This window comes from Garra rufa, chromosome 1 (genome assembly GCF_049309525.1).
Source record: "Garra rufa chromosome 1, GarRuf1.0, whole genome shotgun sequence".
NCBI lineage: Eukaryota > Metazoa > Chordata > Actinopteri > Cypriniformes > Cyprinidae > Garra > Garra rufa.
Window position 1 is genome coordinate 35259988 of NC_133361.1, and position 26568 is coordinate 35286555.

At 37.8% G+C, this 26568-nt stretch overlaps 1 protein-coding gene across 2 annotated transcripts; it reads right to left on the reverse strand.

The window, feature by feature from the left end:
* Positions 1 to 56: 56 nt before the first annotated feature.
* Positions 57 to 25658, reverse strand: abcc1 (ATP binding cassette subfamily C member 1 (ABCC1 blood group)). Of its 2 annotated transcripts, XM_073839281.1 has the most exons (32): positions 25527 to 25658; positions 23588 to 23764; positions 23360 to 23485; positions 22995 to 23132; positions 22435 to 22560; positions 22024 to 22085; positions 21685 to 21816; positions 20827 to 21054; positions 20236 to 20413; positions 19751 to 19912; positions 19556 to 19648; positions 19262 to 19465; positions 19008 to 19154; positions 18041 to 18134; positions 17719 to 17788; positions 14561 to 14687; positions 13539 to 13715; positions 12566 to 12733; positions 12305 to 12491; positions 12047 to 12088; positions 9805 to 9856; positions 9075 to 9216; positions 8781 to 8988; positions 7697 to 8007; positions 7342 to 7541; positions 6400 to 6526; positions 6214 to 6315; positions 5251 to 5397; positions 4974 to 5132; positions 4622 to 4788; positions 1385 to 1579; positions 57 to 843 (listed from the first exon to the last, which is right to left on the reverse strand). In XM_073839281.1, exons 1-32 carry the CDS (start codon positions 25572 to 25574, stop codon positions 735 to 737), a joined length of 4605 nt encoding a protein of 1534 aa, XP_073695382.1. In that variant the 5' UTR covers positions 25575 to 25658; the 3' UTR covers positions 57 to 734. The 2 variants fall into 2 exon arrangements, with proteins under 2 accessions (XP_073695382.1, XP_073695376.1); XM_073839275.1 differs by lacking the exon at positions 12047 to 12088.
* Between the last annotated feature and the right edge of the window lie 910 nt (positions 25659 to 26568).

A 26568-nucleotide genomic window follows, 5' to 3' on the forward strand; every position in this document is an offset into this window, starting at 1 on the left:
TTTGGTGAACGGATCACTGAGAAATAATAGTAAACATTACTATTCATTACTAAGTCGCCATTAGTGGGAGATACCCAGCAATAAATATGTTATATGTTAAAATAAATTTATATATGAAAGAAAAGAAATATTGTAACAGATGTACTCAAACTATAAATAATGACTAAATGAGAGAAAACAATGGCTATCTGGAGATGAAACTAGAGTTTTCAAATGTAGGGAACTTTGATAATGAAAATAGCTTCAAATATGTCAAAACTTTGGCTTGGGATGGAGGGATTTCCCAGCAGCTGTTTGGTCAACACATAACTCATCACTGCATCAATGGTACATCACACAAACTTTGTTCTCAACTCTTTCTAGCGAAACAATGTTGCAAATATAATTGTTTTCATCACTAACAATCACCCACTAGCAGGAAAGTGCAGCTTAGTTGTAAACTAAGAAACCTCCCAAATGAAATCCGACAACAAATCCAGCCATGAAGAAATCAAATTAGTTTCATCCCAATTGCTGGCATCAAACAACTTTCAAAGCAGCATTTGCAGTGAAACCTTTAAAATGTGATTGGAAACGGAGGGCTACAGTAGCTGAGGATGGAGTGGTGGTCATGTTCACACTGTGTGTGTGAGCTCCAGGCCCACAGAGAAGAGGTACCTTCAGAGTCCGTGTTTCACAAGGTCCACTCTCTTCATGGGCTCTAGCCAGTGATATGTCCTGGATATGTCTACTTATCAGACCAAACCTGAGTCTTTGGCCATTTTGTAGAAAATTCCCTTCTTGGCAATTAAATTGGACGGAGAATCGAATTCTGCCATATGGCCTTTATCGAGAACCAGCACCCTTTTAAGAAAAAAAATTGAGGAAATATTTAGATACATAAACATTTTTAAATATTATTATGAAACAATTATAATATAGTGTGAGTGTAGTCTTATTTATTTTTATTATTAAAGAGGATAGTTCACCCATCACCTGTCATTAATTACTCAACCTCATGTTGTTCCAAACCCATTAGACCTTCGTCTACCATTGAAATTAAGATATTTTTGATGAAATCCAAGAGCGTTTTTTGTGTGCAAAGAAAGAAAAAAAAAACTTTATTCAAAAATTTCACAAAAAGAGTTTTCATAGTTTCATAACATTATGGTTGAACCACTGATGTCACGTTGACTATTTTATGGATGTCCTTATCACCTTTCTGGACCTGGGATCATTTCAATTGCGTTGCTGTCTATGCAGGGTCAGAAAACTCATGGATTTCATTACAAATATCTTCATTTGTGTTCCAAAGATGAACAAAGGTCTTGCGGGTTTGGAACGACATGAACTATCCCTTTAAAACTCTTGCAGTTTCATTAAAAAAAGTAGAAAGGTAGATTACCTAGTGTAGTCCATGATGGTGTTGAGACGGTGTGCGATGGTCAGAACGGTGCAGTCCTCAAACTGAGTTCGGATAGTTGACTGTATGAGATTGTCCGTCTCCAGGTCTACAGCTGCAGTGGCTTCATCCAAAACCAGAATCTTGGTCTTCCTGAGGAGAGCTCGAGCCAGGCAAACCAGCTGCCGCTGACCCAAACTGAAATCCAGAATATCCAGTCACAAACAGTCATATCAAATATTAATTAAATCATGAATAAACATTAGAGGCTTCGGCACTGCATAGTACTAGGAACTAGCCAGCATGGTGGTTCCTATTAGGGCTGCTCAATTATGGCAAAAAATAATATTCACGATTATTTTGGTCAATTTTGTAATCATGATTATTTAACACGATTATGACTGGGTCCAAAACTTTATATTAGTGATTAATTTAAAGATAGCAATACAACAGAAAAAAAAAACTGAATACTTTTATGCAAGTCTAAAGTAGTCTAACAGCCTACTACAGAAACTGAATGTAATTATTTGAATGTAAAATAAAACAGCGTCTTCACTGTAAGAATTCAACATGCTTTGTTTCTTATTAAAACTACAAAAGTCTTTCATTCAAAAGCAGTAAGTGATTTTTCTCTTTGTATTTTTAAGTTTTATTAAGATTAAGCACACAAATGGCAGAAGGAATATTATTTATTGCCGTTTTAATAGCCACACGGATCCAATACACTGTTACACACGTATTTTCATTCTCAACTGTTTATGATCATTTAAGACACAACTGACAAGGGTCACATGAATAATCACCAAGCGCCTCATTTTGAAATATTTTTGCGTGTATTTGACCGCTTCGACGCGCACCTTGAGCTAAAAGATAACTTTACACGTCTGTGTTCTGCTCCGTCTCTGAGTGCATACACAGAACAGCGCATGTTCTCTTTCTTGCTTTTAAAAACACAATATCATAGAAACATGAATAAATCAAGCACGTCCCGTTTTACGAAAGTCATTTTCAGTATAATTAGTATTTTGCTGATTTGCATGTGAAATTAGGCTTTTATGGAGGAGCAAAAGCGAACCACTGGAAAGGGGCGCAATAATCGTTTCATCTTGATTACTGTATTTTCATGATCGAAATCGAAACTGAATTTCGATGAATTGCACAGCCCTAGTTCCTATAGAACCAATTTCTCCCTAAGGCCATTTTTCTGGTTGCATTTGCACTGGCAGCAGGAACTCTGAAGTGGCCGACAGTGTCGTCTTTATTTGTGCCATTTACAAACTTCAATAACCAGTGAACGGAGGACACTGTGATCTGAGCTGTTTTGTTGAGTGTCTTAGGTTTCATGATAATGTATACACACAATTTATGCGATTGAAAGAGCATTAAAATCTTACTAAATTTCTTGTGACAACTTGCAGTGTTATATATCATCGAGGCAGAAAAAAACAACAATGCTGCAACCAGTGTTGGGAAAGTTCTTTTTCTACGTGAACTAGTTCAAAGTTCAGTTCACACATTTTAAAATGAACTAGTTCAGTTCATAGTTCATAATTCAAATTTTTTGAACTAAGTTCGCAGGTTCCAAAATGAACTAGTTCATAGTTCTTTTACTTTTTCAAGTATGTTGCTGCAAGCTGTTACCCTAAGAATACTGGCATTTTCCAGTTGTTGCCCCTCATTCAGTCCACACTCGTATCCAGCTGCAGCTTTCACCCTACAGTATATTCTCAGAAACATGAGGAAGAACGTGCTGCTTGAATAAGCTCTATTTTGTTGGACTGGTTATTTATTATTTTATTTTTATAATATACACCACCATTCAAAAGTTTGGGGTCAGTAAATTTTTATTGTTTCTTTTTTTTTTTTTTTTAAGAAATTAATACTTTTATTTACTAAGGATGTATTAAGTTAATAATTAAAAGTTTATTAAAAGTTAATAATAAATCATTTAGATTGTTAGAAAATATTTATATATTAAATAAACACTGTACTTTTTAAACTTGTTATTGATAAAAGAATCCTGGAAAAAAAATCACAGGTTGCAAAAAAATATTTGGCAGCACAATCGGTTATCTATCATTGATCATTCTAATAATAAATCAGCATATTAGAATGATTTCTGAAGAATCATGTGACACTTAAGACTGGAGTAACAGCTGATAAACAAAAATCAGCTTTTCATCCCAGGAATAAATTCTATTTTAAAGTATGTTAAAAAAACAACAACAACATTATTTTATTTGTAAAAACATGCAATATTACTTTTTTTCTGTATTTTTAATCAAATAAAAACAGCCTTGATGAGCATAAGAAACTTCTTTAAAGACAAGTCTTAAACATTTGAACGCTAGTGTAACATTTTATTACCTGTTTTGCAAGGGAAGTAATAAAATATTATAATATTAGCAAACATTTACTTTCACCCTACAGTATATTCTCAGAAACATGAGGAAGAACGTGCTGCTTGAATGTTTTTTAATGAGGAATTAAGAAAGAAATTAAAAAATTATTTTCGGTGGACATATGACGTTTCATTCATAAAGTAGTACCCGCTACCTTCATCGGATTTTGCCTCCATTCATTCTTCGCAATTTGATGACGCATGCGCGGTGCGACTCTGTGGTGGCTGCTGTTGCCGTCTTTCTCCCTATATAATAAGGCCCGTTTTAGATTGTGTTGTAGCGGTTGTAGCGTAGATATTGTACAGTCCGTGGTTATAGCCGGGATTTTGCCTGGCTCCATGGAAATCTGGCACTCTCTAGAACAAAATTGAACTACGAGAGAACGACGTTCATAAACGCCAGAATGAGCGCGTTCACGTTCACGTTCATCAGGCAGATATACAGCACGTTCAGTTCACGTTCACCCAAATTATGAACGAGTTCATGAACGATCGTTCAATGAACTCGTTCAGGCACAACACTGGCTGCAACAGGTAGCTAAATGCCGTTATTGTTGTCTTCTATGTTTCTGGAGTAAATATTTTTACAGTGCTTTTTAAAAATGCCGGGTAGCCAGTGTTTTGTATGCGTTTGGCCAATCAGTGTACCCTTACGCCACTGGTAGTTCCTATAGAACTATTTTAGACCCTATTCTGAAGTAGGAGCTAATTTAGCTCACCCAAACAGAGTTTCTCTAAAACTAAATACCTTGTTCCTAAGTTCCTTGTTCCTGCAGTGTGAACACACTAAAAAGCAGGGACTGCTTGAAAAGCCCCTATTGTTAAAAGGAGGTTTGTACCTGAGATTCTCTCCTCCCTCTGAACACTCATGGTTGAGTTTGTCAGGCAGGCCAGACACAAAGTTCTTGAGATGTGCGAGTTCCAGAGCTCTCCATACCTCCTCATCAGTGTAGCCATCAAAGGGGTCCAGATTCATACGCAAGGAACCTGAGAACAGCACTGGATCCTGAGACAGAGGAAAAGGTGTTGAGAAATATGAAACAAAAAAAAAAAAAAACTTCAAGAGTTTAATTTTTACTGGCAAGGTAACTGAAATAATGTAATTATTCTAAAAGGAAAACAGCTTGAAAACTATTATTGATATCCTCCTTGATGGATGAATGTTTAGGTGTATTTATGTTGGTGCGGTACCTGAGGAATGATTGTGATTCTGGATCGTAGCTCATGAAGGCCCAGATCAGCGATGTTCACTCCATCTATACGGATCGCCCCCTGAGCTGCCTCGATGATACGGAAGAGCCCTAATGTCAGAGAGGACTTTCCTGCTCCTGTCCTGCCCACAATTCCCACCTAAGAAAAACACACAAGTACATATGATTAACATTGCAAGGAAATGTAAGAGAAAAAAAAAAGATTTCTAACTGAACATTGTTTATTAATGAAGAAATATTGTAATGGCTCCACACACCTTTTCCCCTCCGTCAATGTTGACCGAGATATCAGAAATAGCCAGCTCTAAGTCCTCTCTGTATCTCAAGCCAAAGTTGCAGATTTCAATATGACCAGCGGTGGGCCAGCCAGCAGGCAGAGTTGAGTGCTCCAACTTCCACTCAGCCTGTAAAGACACATTAATGCAGCACAGACCAATCACATCTCAACAATCCATCTTTAACACTGAAACAAGAAGAAAACAAAGTTAACCTGAAATACACTAAAAATCAACTGTTCAAAAACTTTTGACTGGTAATGTTTTTCTAAAGAGTCTCTTCTGCTCACTAAGCCTGCATTTATTTGATTAAAAGTACAGCAACAACAGTACATTTTTTTTAATTAATATTTTTACTATTTAAAATAACTGCTTTCTATTTGAACTTATTTTAAAATGAAATTTATTCCTGTGATCAAAGCTAAATTTTTAGCATCATTACTGCAGTCTTCAGTGTCAGACGATTCTTCAGAAATCATTCGAATATGCTGATTTGCTGTTCAAGAAACATTTATTATTATTATTATCAATATTTAAAACAGTTAAGTATATAGTCAGTTATAGAAATTACTACTTTTATTAAGCTAGGATGCTTTTAATTGATCAAAAGTGATGCTAAATGCTTTATAATGTTACAAAAGATTTCTATTTCATATAAATGCTGTTTTATTTTCTATTTTTATTCATCAAAGAAACCTGAAAAAAATTCTTCTCAGCTGTTTTCAACAACAGTAGATGTTTTTTGAGCAGCAAATCAGAATAAATCCCCCAAATTCCTTCTGGAAACTAGTGCTTTTGTGGGTATAAACCCACCCCTTCCTGTGCGCTACATATTCTCATCTCTCTAGCACAGTGTGAGATAAAGGAGGAAACAGGGCTAATCACAGATTGGACTCTACACAAGTACAGAATGAACACACACAATCTGCCTGCTGGTACACTGACCTCTTTCTCTGTGTCTCCATATTCCTTCACCCTCTCCACTGCCACTATATTAGTCTCCAGCTCAGAGGACATCCGTACCAGCCAGTTCAGAGATGCTGTGACCTGTGAGAAATACAGACTAGTAAGGATTTGGATGGTCATCTGATCTCTAGGTCTGTATCTCAACATTTCAGATGTCAGACTGACCTGCAGCGCATAAGAGATGGACAGCCCCATGATACCTGGACTCAGACTGTCCCTGGCCATCACGGCAAAAAGTGCGGCAAACGTCACAATACAGTTGCCCACAAACTCTAACCTCACTGCCAGCCATCTGCAGGACACAAAAGCACAACGACACACACGCAAATAAGCTTTCCATTGATGTATGGTTTGTTAGGATAGGACAATATTTGGCTGAGATACAACTATTTGAAAATCTGGAATCTGATGGTGCAAAAAAATCTAAATGTTGAGAAAATCGCCTTTAAAGTTGTCCAAATGAAGTTCTTAGCAAAGCATATATATTGATATACAGTCAAGCCTGAAATTTGAAAAGACTGTCCACAAACCAACAGCAGAGAGCTTCTGTTTTTCACCTGTTGAGTTGTTTAAAACAGTTGTTCCCAATTAATCAGGGTAATTAGGATGCTTCAGAACAGCTTGGACTATTTGGAATGGTATGGAACTTTGGATTTTCCCATAGACTGTGACAGTTTGCAAAGGGTATGAATAATTTTGGACATGCCACTTTTTGTTCAAATGTAAATAAAAGCTGAGAAATATTTTTTCCCACAATGACGCCTCTTGTACATTGTCTTATCTTTTGGGAGAAACCTGTGTCAAAAAAACTTGCTGGCTGAATAAAAGTCAGAATTTGCCAGGGGTATGAATAATTTCGGGTTTGACTGTATATATGGTAGGAAATTTACAAAATATCTTCATGAACATTTTTGCCAAAAAAAACAAAAAAAAAAAACAATCATTTTGACCCATACAATGTATTTTTGGCTATTTCTCCAAATATACCCATGCTACTTAAGACGTCCAGGGTCACAAATCATCAACTTTCCAAAAAAACATCTAACTTTATGATACCTAATACATCTAAACAAGGAAAAAAACCCTGGTTGTCCTGTGAATTCTCACCGGTTGGCTACAATGCTGGGGAAATAAGCTTTTTGGTTGTGATCCACTCTGCCGTCACTCTCTCTGATGAAGCGTTGCTGCTCTCCAAATGCTCTGATCACACTGGTTCCCAGCAGTGTCTCGTTGAAGTGTGTGTAGACAGGAGAGCGGCTCACAGACTCCAGTCGTTTCATTTGCCGAGAGGACGCCACATAGAAACGCTAACGGAGACAGAAAGACACATTTTGAAGCAGCACTCACCACTAACTACACTTACACCTGAGGTTTTAGATCTCGAACCATTTCTATTTAAATGTATTTTAAATGTATTTTAGCCATTTAGAGACGGAGCCGCAAGGTAAAACGACTGACTGACCTGTACAAAAAAGTAGAGTAGGCCCAACGGAGGAATGATGATGGCCACCAGCGGTGTGGCGATGAGGATGACAGCACATGAGCCCAGCACATTAAACATGGAGCCCATGAACATTTTTATGATGCTAGGGATGACTGAGTCAATGGTGTCGGTCTCTTTGGCAAAGCGGTTGACCAGGTTGCCGCTGGGTGTGCGTTCGAAGAAGGACATGGGCGATCTCAGGACATTGTAGAGCATTGTCTGGTGCAGGTAGCGGGAGGCTAAGATCCCACCAACAGACACTGCCACAGAATAGCAGAACACTGCAATGCCTGTCAGAGAGAAAATGAAAGTACATAAAAAAAAATGAATAAATAGAAAGCTGCCTTTTAAGAATCAGGCTGGTAAAAAATAAAAAAAGACTAAATTAAATAAAAAATGTAATTAAATTAAATTAAAAAGAAATGAAAAATAAAACAATAAAATTCAGTTCAATTAAAAATAAATCAATCAATACATAAACAAATAGAAAGCTGACTTTTAAGAATCAGGCTGGTGTCTGAAAAAGTAAAATAAAATATAATATAATAAAAATAAAAAATTAAATTAAAAATAAAATTAAATAAACAGAACACTGCCTTTTAAGAACCAGCCTCGAAACTTTACTGTTGGTGAGAACTTGTAATAAATGTTTTTTCATATTTATGGAGCTTTGGTGCACTCAACTTCTTCCTTTTTGTTATTTTTTTTGTAGTTGAGCGCTCTTTACTGAGCTTTTTACCTGTTGGATGTATGCACTTCTGATTTTTGCTGAACTGTTGATTTTAATTGGAATATTCACTGTTGAATGTAATATTTATGTTGAACCAAAATACAAGCCCTGTTAAGGCAATGCATTTTTTACAGTAAGAATTCTTTATGGTTTTTAATTTCAAAGGCTTTTACTTCTGTAAATCATATAACTACAGAATATGCATTTATCCATGTAACTACAAGCTAATATAATCTAAAAGCTTGGTTGAGGAGACTATGTAATGCAATTGACCTTGAGTACAAGCTGTCACAACAAAAACTGTTATCACACAACCAACTGAATGTAAATCACCTTGTGAGAGTCCGAGGGCTCCATACACCCCTAAACGCATCTTTCTGTTTGGCTGTGTGTTGTTGACAACAGGGTCATCTGTCCAGAGACTGAGCCAGTAGTTTGAGCCCAGAGAGGACAGGTGATGACAGAAGAACAGAAAGATGCTGAAGATGGACAGAGGCAAGCCGATAGCTTTCATGTACTCCCAAAACACAGACAGTTTCACCTGCACGACAAACGACATTCACCAAATCTCAAAATCGAATGGGAACCATACTCTCACAACCTGACATAAAGATGGCTGACTCTTACCCTGCCAGTGTTGGCCTTGTCAGCCTCAGTTAATCGGGCAGCTTCAGCTGATTTAGTCTTCTTTGTAGCAGCAACATCATTAGGTTCAGTTTTCTGTGGGGTTTTACCTGTACCTGCTGCATTAAGAGAGTTCTGACTCTGCCTACAGGACACAGAGAAACAGCAGGCTAGCAAACAATGTCAAAACATTATTCATATTATTCTGGGCCTTGAATGTGGTAGTCTATTCGGGGTCAGAAAGCCCTCGGATTTCATCAAAAATATCTTCATTTGTGTTTGTCTTACAGGTTTGGAACGACATGAAGGTGAGTAATTAATGACAGAATTTTCATTTTTGGGTGAACTAACCCTAAATGTTTGTTAGATATACGACTAACACTAACAACTAATGCACATATATACCATACAATATTTGATGCAGTAGGTTTTGTTCTTGTTTTTTTAACTGTCAAACTGATGGACAACATTTGGAATTCATGAGAGATGTAGCTATGGTCACAATGTTTCTCAAGCTAAAAGGAGATTATCTGTGAATAACCAATAAAATTTCCACCAGTTTCTCCCACAAATCTACCATAAGACACAGACAGAAAGCAATGCACAAATTAAGCAAGACAAAATCTTGCCACAAGTGATTCATCATGTTGCAACAGGTCTGGACACAGTGTTTATTCATAACAAAGAAATTAATCAGAAATTAGATATCTCTTAGGAATTAAGTATCTCTTACCCCAACAGGGCAGCAGGACCCCCATTCTCAAGTCCTTTCCGTGGGACTGCGTCTGTGGATGAGAAAATATACACTAAATCAGACAGAATTAGACACATCTTCCTGCATGCTTCATGCTTTTCCACAGCCATACTTAAATCAACTGACTCCTTAAAGTCCATGTAAAGGCAATTCAGAGAATTGTTTATAAACTCCAGTGTTGAGCATGTTACTTTAAAAAACTATTTAGTTATAGTTACAAGTTACTTCTCACAAATAGTTACTGAATGAGTAACTGAATTACATCAATATAAAAGGAACTAATTACCAGGGAACGAAACTATTGTGTTAGTTAAAAAAAAAAAAAAAAAAACATTGCAGACATGAAAAACATCCTGCAGCAAAACTGTTGAACCCTCTTGGGTCGAAGACCACCCAGTGAGGTCTGTCTCTTTTTTTCTCGATGAAAAAAAAAAAAAATACACCATCTATGATCGTACAGATAGGAATAAGGTATTGTTTGAAACTGAAAAGGGTCTACTTTTATTTGTGTATAGTCATAATAACAACAAAACAATGTGCTTTTGTAAAATAAAGAATAAAAAAAGGGGTGCACTCTCTGTCGTCGCAGTTTTTGTCACCTCTCTTCACAGACACGTAAATAAAACAACCTGAACGTCAGCAAATACATGCCTCACAGACATGAGAAATATATGTTAGAAAGCTTGAAAACAAAGTAAGTTACATCGAAAAAATTGCTAAAAAAATATTACATAAACTGTGAACTATACAGTACTAAATTGTGGAGCTAGACCGTTAAATAGACCGTTAATATTTAATAATTTTTGTGTTCAGGATTTTTTGGGCGGGCCTGAAATCATGTCTCGATGACGCACAAAGCCACTGAGCTTGGGCCCTTCCCTAACACCTTAAAAACTAGAGCGCATTAGCATCAGTGGGTGACCCGCATCAATCGCGAGTTACTGTCATTACCGTAGCTATCTGAATATGAATATTACCTGGTTGTGATCATTTACAAAACAGCTTGTTTTTTCTTATTTAAATGCATCTGTATTTAACAGTGGAGAGAGACGCCAGCTTTCCTGTGAGTAGGTGTGATTTCAGTGCTGACAGTGGACAAACCCCAGCATTTTTTCGTGAGCAGAGAATGCTGTTTATTTTTTTCAAGAATTTGAAAACATTTTATTGACTTGGCGTTTTTTTTTAATCATTCAAATTTGGCTAGGTGATTACTAACACAATTTTCTTTTCTCAGACAAAGTCAGAAAACACATTTAATATTGCTTTACATGGACTTTAAACTATTTCAAGTTACGCAAGTCAGGGTTTTTCATTATTATCCTGTCATTCGAAAGCACCTAGGCTACACAAGCTTTTTTTAAACAAATGTTGTAATCAAGCAGCGACTAAAACACTGGGCTGCACTTGAGTACAAACATGTCCATGTTTTTAACATGGCAGTAAAAGGCAATCATAATTTGCTTCTAAGCAACCACACCCCTCAGGCCAGCTAAAATGAAAGCGAGCGGATTAAAACTGCAGATGCTAAATCAAATGTTTCAGGTTCAGAGGTGTGGGTTAAGGTTAGAAGGATCACCAGCAGGCTGCCCAGCACCATGAGGAACTGACACAGCGACAAGACTGGTGAAGGTCAGATGTTGAAGCCATTCACAGTGCTTCATTCCAGACTACATACAAAGCAAGACCTTTCCCTAATTAAATGATCTAATTTAGAAATACCATGTGTAAATAACTATTCAAACTATTCAAGGAATAATACTTCACTTGAGCACCAAATCAGCATATTACAATGATTTCTGAAGGATTGTGTGATTTGCAATCCCAGAAATAAATGACATTTTAAAATATACTAAAATAGAAAGAGTTATTTTAAATTGTAATTATATTAAAGTTTTGATTGTTTTTTGTAAGTGTTGTAACATGAATTATGTAGCAACTGCTTGGCTCTCAAGTGAGTTGAAATGGGATCCAACTCTATTTCCTGTGAAAAAAGGGGTACCATTTACTCCAACAAAATGGAGCACAGTGCAAGGATGTGTAATAGGTAACTCTAATGGTTGTGAGCTATAGTCCAATGGTAATTAAACGGGAAAGTACTAAAAAACTGTGTGCACCTCAAATATTTCAGGCCTCAGAGCAGTATAATAAGCCCTATTCTAACATGCAGTACAGGCAGGCCTATTCAACTTCTATGGCTCAAGGACCAATTACACCATCAAACCTTCAGATTTCCCTTTTTCGTCCTCTGCCTCCCCTCCCTCCTCTGAAGAGCCAACAGAGGGGACACAACAAATAAGAACAAATGAAGATGAAAACACAGACATACAGAGACCAAAAGAAAATCTCTAGACACGGATTAATTTGGAAAAAAGATCACACACAATGTGAACAATGATGATCATTTAGAGGAAACAGCTATGTGAAAGGACAGATGCATGAAAGCATGAAAGAAGTTCAGATATGAAGAGGCCAGCCTCACCTCCCACCGACTCCTCCACCTCCTCCTGCTCTGTGTTGGTGTAGGTACGCAAGAACTCGGCGAAAGCACCCTGTCTGCCCAGCAACTCAGTGTAAGAACCCATCTCTGTGATTTCTCCATCCACCATCACCAAGATCAGGTCAGCCTGGGGCAGGAAGCTCAGCCCGTGGGTCACCAGAACCCGAGTCTGAAAGAGCACCATGCGTGATGTTAAATGTCTTTAAGAGATGTATACATATTTGCATTAAAACTTGGCCTTACTCTGTCCTGTAGCAACCCCTGAGGCCCGATGACCTTCTCAAAGATGTGTTTTCCCACATGAGCGTCCACAGCAGAGAGTGGGTCATCCAGTAAATACACTGCACAGTTGCAGTACACAGCCCTGGCCACACTCACACGCTGTTTCTGACCTCCGGACAGATTTACGCCCTAAAATCACAAAGTCACATGATTAACCCAACTGACTTCTATTATATATTTAAATTAAGTCAGATTGTCACATTAAAAGCAGTCTGTGACAGCATACAGGATTAAAGGAACTGTTCACCCAAAAATTAAAATTAACCCATGATTTACTCACCCTCAAGCCATTTCTCCTTTCAGATGAATACAACCGGGAGTTATAGTAAAAAATGTCCTGGCTCTTCCAAGCTTTATAATGGTAGTGAATGGCTGTTGGGATTTTGAAATCCAATAGTGTATCCATCCATCATAAATAGTACTCCACACGGCTCCAGTGGGTTAATAATGGTCTACTGAAGTAAAGTGAACTGTTTGTGTAAGAAAAACATTCATATTTAAAACTACGTCATCCACTGGAACACCACTCTCTCCTGAATGCGCTTATGTCAGTTAGCGGAAGCTGCAGATTACGATTTGTGAAGCTTTAAATATGGATATTTTTATTACACTAATGCATCGATTCAATTCAGAAGGCCTTCAGAAGGCCCCAGAGCTGTGTGGAGCACTATTTATGATGGATGGATGCACTTTATTGGACTTCAAAATTTTAACAGCCATTCACTGCCATTATAAAGCTTGGAAGAGCCAGAACATTTTTCAATATAACTGATTATTTTCGTCTGAAAGAAGAAAGTCATATACACCTAGGTTGGCTTGAGGGTGAGTAAATCATGGGGAAATTTAATTTTTTGGGTGAACTATCCCTTTAACCTTTAGCCTATCATGCTTGATTATGCCAAAGTAGAAGAATCATTCAGAAGTCTTTATTTACCTTTTCCCCAATCTCTGTTGCGTCTCCTCCAGGTAGGATCTCCAAGTCTGGTAGGAGAGCACAAGCCTCCACCACCTTCTGGTACCAGCTGTCTTTTGCCTCTCGTCCAAATAAAATGTTGTCTTTGAGAGTGGCGTTCTGGATCCAGGCCTGTTGAGGCACGTAAGCCACAGAGCCCTAAAAACAGCCAGATACTCAATGTACTTTTATCATCCCATTATTAAATGTTATCCAAATACAGAGTGGGCCCAAAAGTCGTTTTATCTTTAACTTGAAATGCCTTTAAGGCCTTGTTATTAATAAATCAAAACAAAAAAAGTTATGACATAAAAATGAACCATTTCTAAATCTAATAAGTGAATTTGGGACATTGTTCATGTGACAGTCAGATGTTTTTGCTTTCACAAAAGCACAACATGCTTTTTGGATCATTTTCAAATCATGTTTATGCCACTCGAGTGCTGCTGTCGTTAAAGCAAAAAGAGAACAAACAAAATGCTAAGAAGTTATGAAATTCTAACTTTAATTAAAATTTTCATTACAGTCCATTTGCTAATATAATGAAGTTATGTAATAAATAAGCTGTAAAATATTTTATAAAAAAGATTTATATATTTAATACATAGTGAATTATATTTGATATTAACTTTTGAGCAGCAAATCAGAATATTAGAATGATTTCTGAAGGATCGTGTCACTGCAGTAATGATGCTAAAAATTCAGCTTTAAAATTACAGGAATAAATTAAATTTTAAATTATAATCAAAAAGAGAACAGTTATTTTAAATAGTAAAAATATTCTAAAATTGTATTGTTTTTGCTGTACTCTGAATCAAATAAATGCAGGCTTAGTGAGCGGAAGAGACTTCTTTAAAAACATTTAAAATCTTACCGTTCAAAAACTTTTGACTGGTAGTGTAGTACTTAATTCAAAGAGCCACTGTTTTCACACAAAACCATTTCAGGCTATCTGGCTATAAGAAATGTAACATGCAGCACAAGCACATATCTTGTGTTTGTACCTTGATCAAGACAGATCCTTCTTGCTTCTGCATCTCTCCCAGCAAAGCTGAAAGCAGAGAGGATTTCCCTGAACCCACATGCCCTACCACAGCAACAAGCGCCCCCTCAGGGATACGCACATTTATCCTGAAGAGAGAGAGAGAGAGAGAGACAAGTGTGACACGCTGAGACAAGAACAGATACAAAGAACAACAAACAGTTCAAGCAACATGCAGACACAGACGGCATTGTGTCAAAGGTATAAAAGAGTTCATTCATTCATTTATTCATTTAGATTTCTTCATTCACTTCATTGTTGATTGGAGATTATAGGCAAATCTTTCAGAGAGTGCTGATATTGACAATCAAATTTACAGTGAACAATAATGCAAGTCAAATTACACAGTTACAATTGCAATAATGCAAGTCAATTACACAGTAAAATGCATGATTTAAAGTAAATGAGTCAGAAATTAAGCTAGGACTGAATGCAATTCGGCAACCCAAATTTCATTATCCCTCTCATTAATATCAGTGGAGATTCGCCAGATTACATTTCCTCTGGCGATTGATGCTCCTGTATCGGGGTTCATGCACATGTACTTGCCTGTGATGTCCTCAGTAGCCCGTTTCACTGGTTCTGCTCTATGTAACCGCAACATTCATGTCAATACTAAAAGTCATTTTAATGTCCTGAATATAATAGCAACATTTGTGTTGAGTACATAAGGCTGGGAATTGATAGTAGTTATTGAGTACAAAAATAAAATGATTTTCATGACGTTCTGTTACATGAACGGTTCCTGAATGTTTTCCAATGTGGGCCAAAACAGTACTAAAATACTGCAAACTGTGGCATTTATTGCCTTATAAATAGACTGTATTGCACAACCAGTATAGTCCTATTCACAAACGAATTGCCAATTAGCTTTGTTTCCATCACCCTGTTTTAAATTGCTTTTTTAAAGTACCGCATCAGAAACAAGTCAAGTTAACTCTAAATTTCAAAATCAAATCTTTTAATTCACAAAAATGTTTTTATGCTCACTTGAGGTGGTGTTAATACAAAATTTGGGAGATAAAAATACATTTGCTGAATAAATTCCTCCATGCACATCAAAAAAAGGCATGCAACTTTGCACAATGGGACGGCATAACTTGACTAACCAAAGACTCTTTGCACAGCATCTCAAATGTTGTTTTGGTTGTTTTGCAATGCCTGAGCCAAAGTTTTTTGTATAATTGCCTCACAGAACTCTTATATGAATGCGTTCCCAAACAGCAGGCATCCACCTCTGAAAGCAAAGGCTGCATTTATTGTGTTTCGCCTGCTCGCTCGGAGGCGCAATTCATTTTTTATATTATTATATTCAGTGGCTTAAGCAACTTAAATTCGCAACTTTGGATGGAAACCCAACTAATTAAGTTAAAGATACACATTCTGAAAATAGTTTTAATTGTTACAAACTGTACTTCAAATACAAGTGCTAAACATTAAAAGGGTCATCGGATGCCCATTTTCCACAAGTTCATAATATACTTTGGTTAAAAATTCTCAATAGTAGTGTTTTACCTTGTCAAAATCAGCTCTACAAAAAAATCAACTCATTCTATTGCATGGGCCTTTAAATGCAAATGAGCTCTGCTCGTTTAGCGGCGAAATTTGCCAACAAGCACATTATTAAGAAATGACATTTGCAAAGATGCATAAAAAAACCTTAGACTCACTTCTGCTGCATCAGGAATGTTTTGCGCGAACATAGATGCATTTGTAGATCGGGATCAGTGCTTTCTTTTTAAAAACGAAAGTAACGTTATCCTCTGCATCTTCAACGGCTCAGATGTTGGGAGTAAATGGCGACTACTATGTTCATTATTACATCCAACAGCAGAACACCTCAATCACTCAATCGGAGACATTTCTTGTCTTCCCCTGCCCCTTGAGTCGACACAATGGTGATCGGAGTCGGACTGTTTCAACTCAGTGAGGGCGGGTCTAAGGTAAGGCACTCATGTCAATCAACTATCGTGAGAGCGGCCTCTGATGGTGTGTCGTCACACTGACAAGAAGCTGAGAATGACCTGATTTTAAAAAGGGGATATTACTTACAAGATTAAAAAAATACCACTGGGTGGATTTTTACACAAACTGCCAACACACATTAAAGGAGAACTCCGGTGTGATATTGACCTAAAGTGTATTGAATCATGATACAGAGTGTGAACGTACCTTGCATATCTCATCTCGTCTTGTCCACTGCTGTCCGAAATCTGGGGTCAGTCGGAATAGCCATGTAAATAAATCGCTGTTTTACGCCATTTACGAGGCACAAAGTAGCTCCACACTTCATTGGTAGACTTCCAAGGGCCCTGACATTTAAAACGAGACATTGAGAACTCAGAAAAAGCACCGGTAGTTTATTTACAAGAAGCTTTATACAGACAGTAACTGCAAGACAAAATCCGGTCGCCGCCATCTTGAATTTAGGCACGATAAGTCGAATGACGAGCAGGAAGGAACTTATCAGGTTATCAACTTATCAGGTTGTAGTTTCCTTCGTGCTCGACACTCGACTTATCGTGACTACATTCAAGATGGCGGCGACCGGATTTTGTCTTGCAGTTACTGTCTGTATAAAGCCTCTTGTAAATAAACTACCGGTGCTTTTTCAAAGTTCTCAATGTCTCGTTTTAAATGTCAGGGCCCTTGGAAGTCTACCAATGAAGTGTGGAGCTACTTTGTGCCTCGTAAATGGCGTAAAACAGTGATTTATTTACATGGCTATTCCGATGCCCTATTGACTCTCATTGACAACCTGTTGTGAGCATCGGCTAACTGACCCCAGATTTCGGACAGCAGTGGACGAGACGAGATGAGATATGCAAGGTACGTTCACACTCGGTATCATGATTCAATACACTTTAGGTCAATATCACACCGGAGTTCTCCTTTAATGTTCAAACAATGTGTAAAAATGAGTTTTTCATCCGATGACCGATAATTGTTGAGGGAAAGTGGTGCTTCTTCAAAAATGATAAAATAGTTAAAGAAATCATTCATCAGAATCAAAATTCTGTAAAATTCTGTACAATTCCCATCCCTAGCACTCTATAACACTGAACAAGATGCTAGTCATTGTATCAGTATCTCTTTGACATACAAAGAAAACAGTGTTACCTCTTCAAAGTAGGGGAGTCGTCTTTAGACCAGCTGAAAGATCCGTCCACAATCCCGATGCTGTCAGAAGCTAAATGAGCAGGAAACAACAATGAAGTCTCTTAAGTGAACATCAAAACACGCAGGACGTCTTTAAACCCACAGATTCACTGAACAGCTGCTACTCTCTCATACAATACTGTTTTATGTCTGTCTGCGGAAACGGTTTAGGAACTGCAGTGCTTTGAGAGTCAAACACGCACGGCATACTAAAAATACACGTAACAGAAAATGGCACATTTGTTTCATCGCAGATTGACTTCATGTGAATCACTGGACTTACATTGGACAGCACTGATGGCTGGCCGCTCGACATTCTCTTTATCCAACTCCTCATGGGACAGAAACACACGAAGACGCTTCATAGACACACTGGCCTGACGGAAGCAATACATTTCACGGTCATAAAAAAAATTCAGGATTTCTGTGTTAACCTTCTTGGGTCAAAAACATTTGTGACCCTGGACCACAAAACCAGTCATAAGGGTAAATGTTTTGAAATTGAGATTTATACATCACCTGAAAGTAAATAAAAAAATATCTCCATTGATGTTTGGTCTGTTAGGACAGGACAATATTTGGCCGAGATACAACTATTCAAAAAAACAGGAATCTTGAGGGTGCAAAAAAATAAATTAAAACGTCGGCACCAATAGCCTTCGGCAGCACGCCGACATACAGCGTCATTGCGCTCCGGGCATCCCGTCTTCGAATCCCGACTCAAGGACCTTTCCGCCCCATATATCTCCCACTTCGCTTCCTGTCATATCTGATCTATCCTATCCCAATAAAGGCAATAATGCCAAAAATAAATCTTAAATCTTAGCAATGCATATTACTAATCAAAAATTAAGTTTTGATAATTTTATGGTAGTAAATTTACAAAATATATTCATGGAACATGATCTTTAATTAATATCCTAATGATTTTGGCATAAAAGAAAAATTTATAATTTTGACCCATACAATATATTTTTGTCTATTGCTACAAATATACCCGTGCTACTTAAGACTGGTTTTGTGGTCCAGGGTCACATTTGAGATGTGACAACTTAAACCAAATTCTAAAGTATTACAAGGTTTAAATTCAACTTTTTTTAAAAAGAGAGAGAGAGAGAGAGAGAGAGAGAGAGAGAGAGAGAGAGAGAGAGAGAGAGAGAGAGAGAGAGAGAGAGAGAGAGAGAGAGAGAGAGAGAGAGAGAGAGAGAGAGAGAGAGAGAGAGAGAGAGAGAGAGAGAGAGAGAAAATACCTGCACCATGCTGCTGATGACCATGGGCAACATATTAAGAGGGAAGCGCAGGATGTTGAACAAGGCCAGAGAAACAAATGCCTTCTGTGCATCCAGAATATTATGTTCATCCACTAATACATAAACTGCAAATGTGGAGAGGGCAACCTTTGTGAAAAAGACAGGATGACAAGAAAAAATTTCAATGCACAACCATAAGATAGCATAATCAAGAAAAAGCCCAGCCAGGACTTGAACTTAAAGGTGTCACCTACCAAAAATGGTGCGCAGACCCAAGTAAAGGTGGACACAGCACCAAGGTAAGCTGTCTTCTTAAGTACACGCAATTCACTCTCTCGGATGGCAGACACTTTGTCTTTGAAGGCCAGTTCCCATGCGTAGAGTTTAAGCACTTTGATGCCATTCAGCACCTCATTCATAAGCTTGATCCTATTGTCCTTGCTTTTCATTTGGGCAACCTGTGGGTGTGCGTGTCAGATTAACAAAGACGATCTCATTAACAAAATTAAGGGAAATAAACCTGCTGAGCAGGAAAAGAGGTTCAAAACCTGGTAGGTTTTAGTTTTCATGGCAATGACTGCATTTACAGGAACCATCAGCACCATCACAGCAACTCCAGCAAGTACAGAAGGACCAAGATTCTGATAACAAAAGAGCAAAAAATAAAAATAAATAAAAACAGGTATTAGTGATGTGTCACGAAATGAGCATAAAAGCCAAGACACTTGTGTGTAGGCACATACCAGCCACAGGAAGTAAAGGGCCAGGATAACCTGCAAAGGAGCTGACCAAATCATGTTGATGTAGGTGATGAGGTCCATAAACCGCTGAGCATCCACAGACATCAGATTCACAATCTCTCCAACAGTGGATGTTCGCCGGGCAGCATTGGTAATGACCAAGGCCTTGAAAAAAATGAAGGAAAACAGTATAAATCCCTACACTACCATTTAAAGAATTAATGCTAATTTGTGTTTGAAGATAAATGAAGGTCTTACGGGTTTGGAACAACATAAGTGTGAGTATTAAACAACAGAATTTACATTTTTGGGTGAATTATCCTATTGAAGTATGGAATATTCACATTGGACAAATGAATTTTTTGCTCTTAGATATTTTTTAATCTACGAGCTACAAAATATGAAAAAGTAACAAATAATCTTCAAATGTGCATAAACACTCTATTATACCATGTTTCAGATATTTTATAAGTCGAGAGTCCACTTACTTTCCTGTACACGGCACCAACGATGGCTGTACGTAACCTCATGCCGGTCACAAAGCAAACATGGAAATATTTCTGCAGAATGAGCGTTTGCACACAGGTGCAAAAGAACAACAAGGCAGTGTAGAAGTAGCCATGCCAGCTGGGGGCACTTGAATCATTGACAAACTGGATCAGTAGCCTAAGATACAAAACACCAAACTCACATGAGTATAAATTAATGTCAATCTCACAGCAGTATGCAGTTCTTCTAGTTTCGAGTATGAGAAAAGTGGGCAAACTGGTTAAAGGTTTACCGCTGAGACTTCAGGTGTTATTTTCAACGGATTAGAGAGGATTTGAATATGGTCCAGTGCACAATTTGATGGCACAACTTATCAGCATGCTGAAACTAACTCTTCGCTGGAGCTCTTTTAAGAGCCACAGCTGTTGTTTTGACAGAGTGGCCTTCCCATAGAGTTTAAGTCATTTCTAACCACATGACTGTGAAAACGCAGGGGGAACACTTGCACTTTCCCCTGCAGAGTACTACTGCTTCTGAACTCAGCACAGATGGGAATAATCGCAGCTGATTCTGATGCTGTATATTCATACCTGAGAATCTCTGGCCCAACAAACATCAGGACGTCATGAATAATCTTATACAGAGAGCTGATGAGAAAGTATGGTCCAAAGGTTCGGCAGAGGGCGAAGAAAAGAGATGGCTCGCCGGATTTCTGAAGGGTTTTCGCAAGCAAAATCTCAGACTCTTCTATTGGTTGTCCATCCTTCTTTTCACTCCTTGCTGCTTTTTTTGGGGAGTAGAGTGTCTTATCTACAGGCCTAACACAAAAAACATAACCCAGACAGAGGATTAGTCATTATTGTAGCAAATTCATAAAATTGTCTGCTTAAAGGGATAGTACACCCAAAAATTTGTCATTAATTACTCACCCTCATGTCGTTCCAAAGCTGTAAGACCTTTATTCATTATCAGAACTCAAATTAAGATATTTTTGATGAAATACAAGAGCTTTCTGATCCTTCATAGACAGCGATGCAACTTGCATGTTCAGTGTCCAGAAAGGTAGTAAGGACATTGTCAAAGTAGCCCATGTGACATCAGTGGTTCAGCCATAATTTTACGATGCTATGACAATACTTTGCGTGCCAAAAAAAACGACTTTATTCAACAATTTCTTCTCTTTCGTGTCGTGCATTCTAGACAGTTCCATGATGCATGCACAACGGTCACATGGACTGTTTTAATGTTCTTGTTGTAGTTGCATTGCTGTCTATGGAGGGTCTCAGAGGAAAGCTCTCAGATGTCATCAAAAATATTTGAATTTGTGTTTTCCGAAGATGAACGAAGGTCTTACAGGTTGGGAAGGACATGAGGGTGAGCAATTAATGACAATTTCCATTTTTGGGTGAACTATCTCTGAGGAAAAAAAGTGACTTCTCGCTTCTGACCTTTTGACCTTGTTGCATTCTTGATCCCAGCGGCGCACCAGCTGTGGCACCACTTTTTGAGACTTATCCTCCGTGTTAAGCGACCACAGATCTTTCTCTTCCAGAGGCCTTTTATAACCTGTCACCATCAATCTATGAGGGAAAAAAAGGGACAAGCGTTAACAAGAAACCACATCCAGTCTGAATACAAGCTTGTGCATAAGCATAATGAAGGCTCCTTTAAAAAAAAAAATACTTTTTCCTGAATGGGATTGAGGAATTACATAAACCAAAACTTCTAGATACGTCAAAACTATTTTTAAAAAAAGTGTTAGAAATGCAATAATTCATTTTGCTCACCCTGTGATCCACCAGAAAGTGATTTTGGACAGGAATGAGGCTCCTGACTCTGGACATGGATTCTGTGCAAAAGAAAAAACATTCACAGCATTAGTCATCAATTCAACATCCATATCAAGCTTATTTGGCCCGTAAGAGTGAAAGCAGCCATTTGTAAATTGCATGGGTCTGGCTTCCAGTCTCATCTGCTATTTTTAGCTGTACAAAACAGCTTGTTTAGTTTGGTGTCTCTTACCATATTATTTTAATGTATTATCTTAATTATGAGCACACTGATTTGTAGTGCAAACAGTTTTACCTTTTACTGCATGTTGTTATTCTTCTATTATTGCCCATAGGCTTACTTTCATGTTAAAGAATAAGGTTGATAATAAAGAATAACTTTATCTTTTTCAAGTAAAGCTCACTAACCGTGTCTTTGACAGCCTGTGAAAAGAGTGGAGGCTGGTCGGACATGCAGGCCAGGATCAGGGCGATGAGCAGCATGGTGTAATATATGTAGAAGGTGGTATATCTGAACACATTCACACGGTCAGGCTGAAAGGAAAGAGCAAACAACACTTTAAGGGTTTGCTTACATTTCAGACAAACCTGATTTGTATTCTTTTATCTGTACTTTAGAACCTACTGTCCTTTTGAAATTGATTAAATAAGATCTGTTTATTCAATTTGTTCAATATCCTGTTTATCAATTATTATTTATTGGTTGCTATATAACAGTCACCATGATACTGAGAAACCTTATTTTTACTGAAACCAAGCGTAGCTGTCAGTGTGGGGAGAGACAGGAAATATGACCTCTGCGGCGGTGCAAAAACCACATGGCACATGAAAGATCACACGAGACAAACATTTAACACACTGCATGTAAACCTGCTGATTCATTCATTCACTCATACACAGTTCACTATGAGGAAAGAGTGAATAACAATAAGTAAGTTCAGATATTATAAAGCAAAAGTCATATTTACCTCATCCAATGCTTTCAGGATCTTGGAGCGAAAGGTGACTGTAGCACACACTAGGGCGATCAGCCAAAAATTGAGCATCACCCCTGAGGACTGGACCCCCTTCATCCGCTCATACTGGATGAAGAACGTAGCCAGCAACTAAAACACATTCAATTACAAAACACTTCAATTTTGTAAACATCAGGCTAAGAAAAGATCATGACTAGGCAACTTTTGAAACTATAAACAGTAATATGTTATCAGGCAGAATTTGCCTGACTTGTTTTCCTTTTCCATGGGGCAAGGAAAGCGGAACACATTCATTTGAATATGAAATCAATGCAGAGAGAATTCAGTACTTCCTTTTGTGAAAGAACGAGTCTTACCATTGTAACGCCAAGCAATGTGGGGCTCACTAGGTAGACTGGGGCTACTGTAGCACCATGGCTTCTTTCCCAGAAAGAGTAGAAAACATCTGCCCAGCAGATAAGCCATAGGGTAAACCCAATAACCTGTTAGAGGGGAGTCACGTGACCTTGAAGTTATCAGGAAATACACTCGCAAAGCATAATGCTCTTAAAAAAACGAGTACTTTACTGCTTGTTAACACTCACTGTTTTGGCTCTGTTGAGATGGGTCATGCATATGTATCCACGGTCATTTCTTTTGAGGTATAGGATGTAAAACGGCGCAAACAGCCAGAGGTAGAGGCAGGGTATCCAAACCAACACTGTGTTCTGGTAACATGGTGTCAGGTCTGGATTGTGCGTTTGCCATGTCCGGTTCCAATCCTGAAAACATGAGAGGACAAAAGAGTGTTTAACTTTATTCCACATCTCTGGAGATTCTTTGGATGAAACTTAGAAACAAAGTAACAACTGGAGTAGACGCAGAGCTCTAGGTCACACAGTAAAGCACACAAAGGCCTAATGATGTTTGCAAGGAACAAACACTTTTGAGTGGATCTTTTAGAGAACCAAAGTCAAGGATCTTTTCTGCGCAACAGAGCAGAGCAGAGAGTCCTCCGCTTCTTGACAAAAACAAGTCTCCTTTAAGTAGTGACATGCAAAACATGCCTAAAAAATTAAGTGAACCTTTTCCTACAAAAGAAATGTAATCTTGTACTCTGTAGGGAGCATCTCTTCCCATAACCCTGTCTCTGAGGAGGAATAATAGATCAATAAATAAAAGGAAAAACAGATCAATAAATAAAAGGCTGCTATGGTAATTTCTCAAGAGTAGGACATTAAATGTGATTTTCTTGACATTTGAGCTATTGAACTGGATTCGCTTGAACAGCCTTTTTTTTCTTTTAAAAAAGCTATACTTCATAATATTTTAAATAAAGCGGAAAACGTTTACCCTTCAGATTCCCAGTTTAAGGATAAAATAAGAATAAGAAAAGATAAGCATAAAAAACTAAATCCTTACATTTCTTATGAAAATGACTTTAACAAAAGATTATAAATTGCATATTATTTAAACGAACATATTTGCTGAACTAAGTAATTATTTTTTTAATTATAGTAAATTATTTTATAATTATTTATTTTCTTTCTTTTGAAAAAACAACAACAACAAACTAATAAAAAAATGAAAAACATTTACTTAAATTACCTTCTATTATTATTATTGGGTATACATGGCTGAGACATGTTCTTAAATTCTCCCTTTGACTCATAACACTTTGTAGAACGTTACAAAACTGCTCATCTTTCATCGCATTATCCTTGGACTTACAAAGGACTAACAATGAAAACATAAAAGCTGAGAGCATTTCAAGGAAAGTAACAAACTTTCTTGGCATGCAGTCAACTGTCAGAGTGACTCATAATTCAGAGTTTTGGCCCTCTGATCCTGAAGGACAAATTGACTGTCTTAACCTGTCAGGCGACAACTTATACTGATAATCCCTTGACCTGTCAGAGCTTGCACAACCGGAACACAAACAAACAAATCTTAATTCTTTGTGAATCAGACAAATAATTAGATAAGTTAAATAGTTAAAAAGAAACTACCTAGCATTAGGGGAATTAGCTAACCTAAACCAAATCAGAGCAGTGACAAGTCAACTCTTCAGGTTCACTCTGTATTAAAGACACACATTGAGCAGGTGGTTGTGTTATAAATTACTCTTATATGCGGGCGATTAGGGGTGTAATAGAGAAATATCAACATTACAGAATCAAAGTCCACAGAGAGCTATATGCATATATGGTAGTTTGCTTTATGGCTAACCGGTTAGCCTAGCAACAGTGGCTGCGTCTCAAAACCTACTAAGCTCTCTACCTAGGCAGCAATATTTGGCGTTACAGGGGCATTTCAACCCGAATTGAATTAATGCTTGAAAATGCTCTAACTCTCAAAACCATAGTCCAAACGCGGTTGTGACGCCCTATGATGCTGTCAAGGTAGGCTGCTGGCTGTGTTTTGAGACACAGCCAAGTGTCTCCATGCTGCGGAACACAACCCGGCGAAAATTGGCAATTTGTTGAAAACGAAATATAGTCGGGAAACAAATATAGACGACGGTATAAGTGTTTATTTACTTACCCAAAATGGATCAGAACCGTCCAAACTGCAGAAACTGTCAATACCCATTCGCCGCAGGAAGGATCTGTTATAGTGTGCTGGGTTTACACTGCCTCCGTTTCATAACCACTGCTCTGTGTGTTGTGATGTTGGGGACCTGTATGCATCAACTGAAGTATAGGGGGCGCTGTTACTTCATCAATTTATCAACTGACGTAACTGGAGACATATAACAGTATGGCAAGCCGTTTTAACATTGCTTTTTTCCTTAAAACGTACTAGTAGCTATTTTCCTGCTTATTTTTAGCTACTACTACTTATTAAATTCTTAAAATGCTGGGTGATGTGGGGTTATTGGCTGGGTCAATCTCACTAACAGTTGTAACTGAACTGTGAGGGGTTTTTACATCATATACGAGAGCAGTTAAAGGTCCACTGAAGTGCCTTGAAACACGCAGCGTTATTCTATGTGGTGACGTGCTTTTAAGTGAAACAAAAACATTTCGCCCAGCCCCGCCCACTTATTTTGAATAGCCAATAGCGTTTCATTTATATCTCTTCGGGCCAGAGCCGTTAAGCTCGGTAAAGCCATTTGTATCTTATGACAGCCACAGACTAGCCCACAATTACTACCCCAATTACCCCACAGATTCATTATGAAACTCATAATCATGCTGAGGCTGTGTATTTTTAATACATGCCGATTGCACATATGAGCGCGTATGATCTGCTCCGTGTATTGCATCTCTGTGTAGGGGGCGGGACAATACGGACTCTAGAGAGCATTTGATTGGACAGAACGTTTGATGAGAAACTGAAGTACACGGTGATATCATCAAAATCGTTGATTCATATTGGCGGAAGTGACGAGACTGTAAGTTTTGAATGCCCATATCTTGTAAATGCGAATTTTGCCGTTGTTTTGAAGCACACTAGCTTATAGATAATCTTAAGGATAATATATTCATACTAAAAGCCAAAAAACTTTAATTTTGATTTCAGGGGGACTTTAAGAGAATTAAAGGTTTGAGTGCATTATATTTTATCTATCCATCTTATTTTT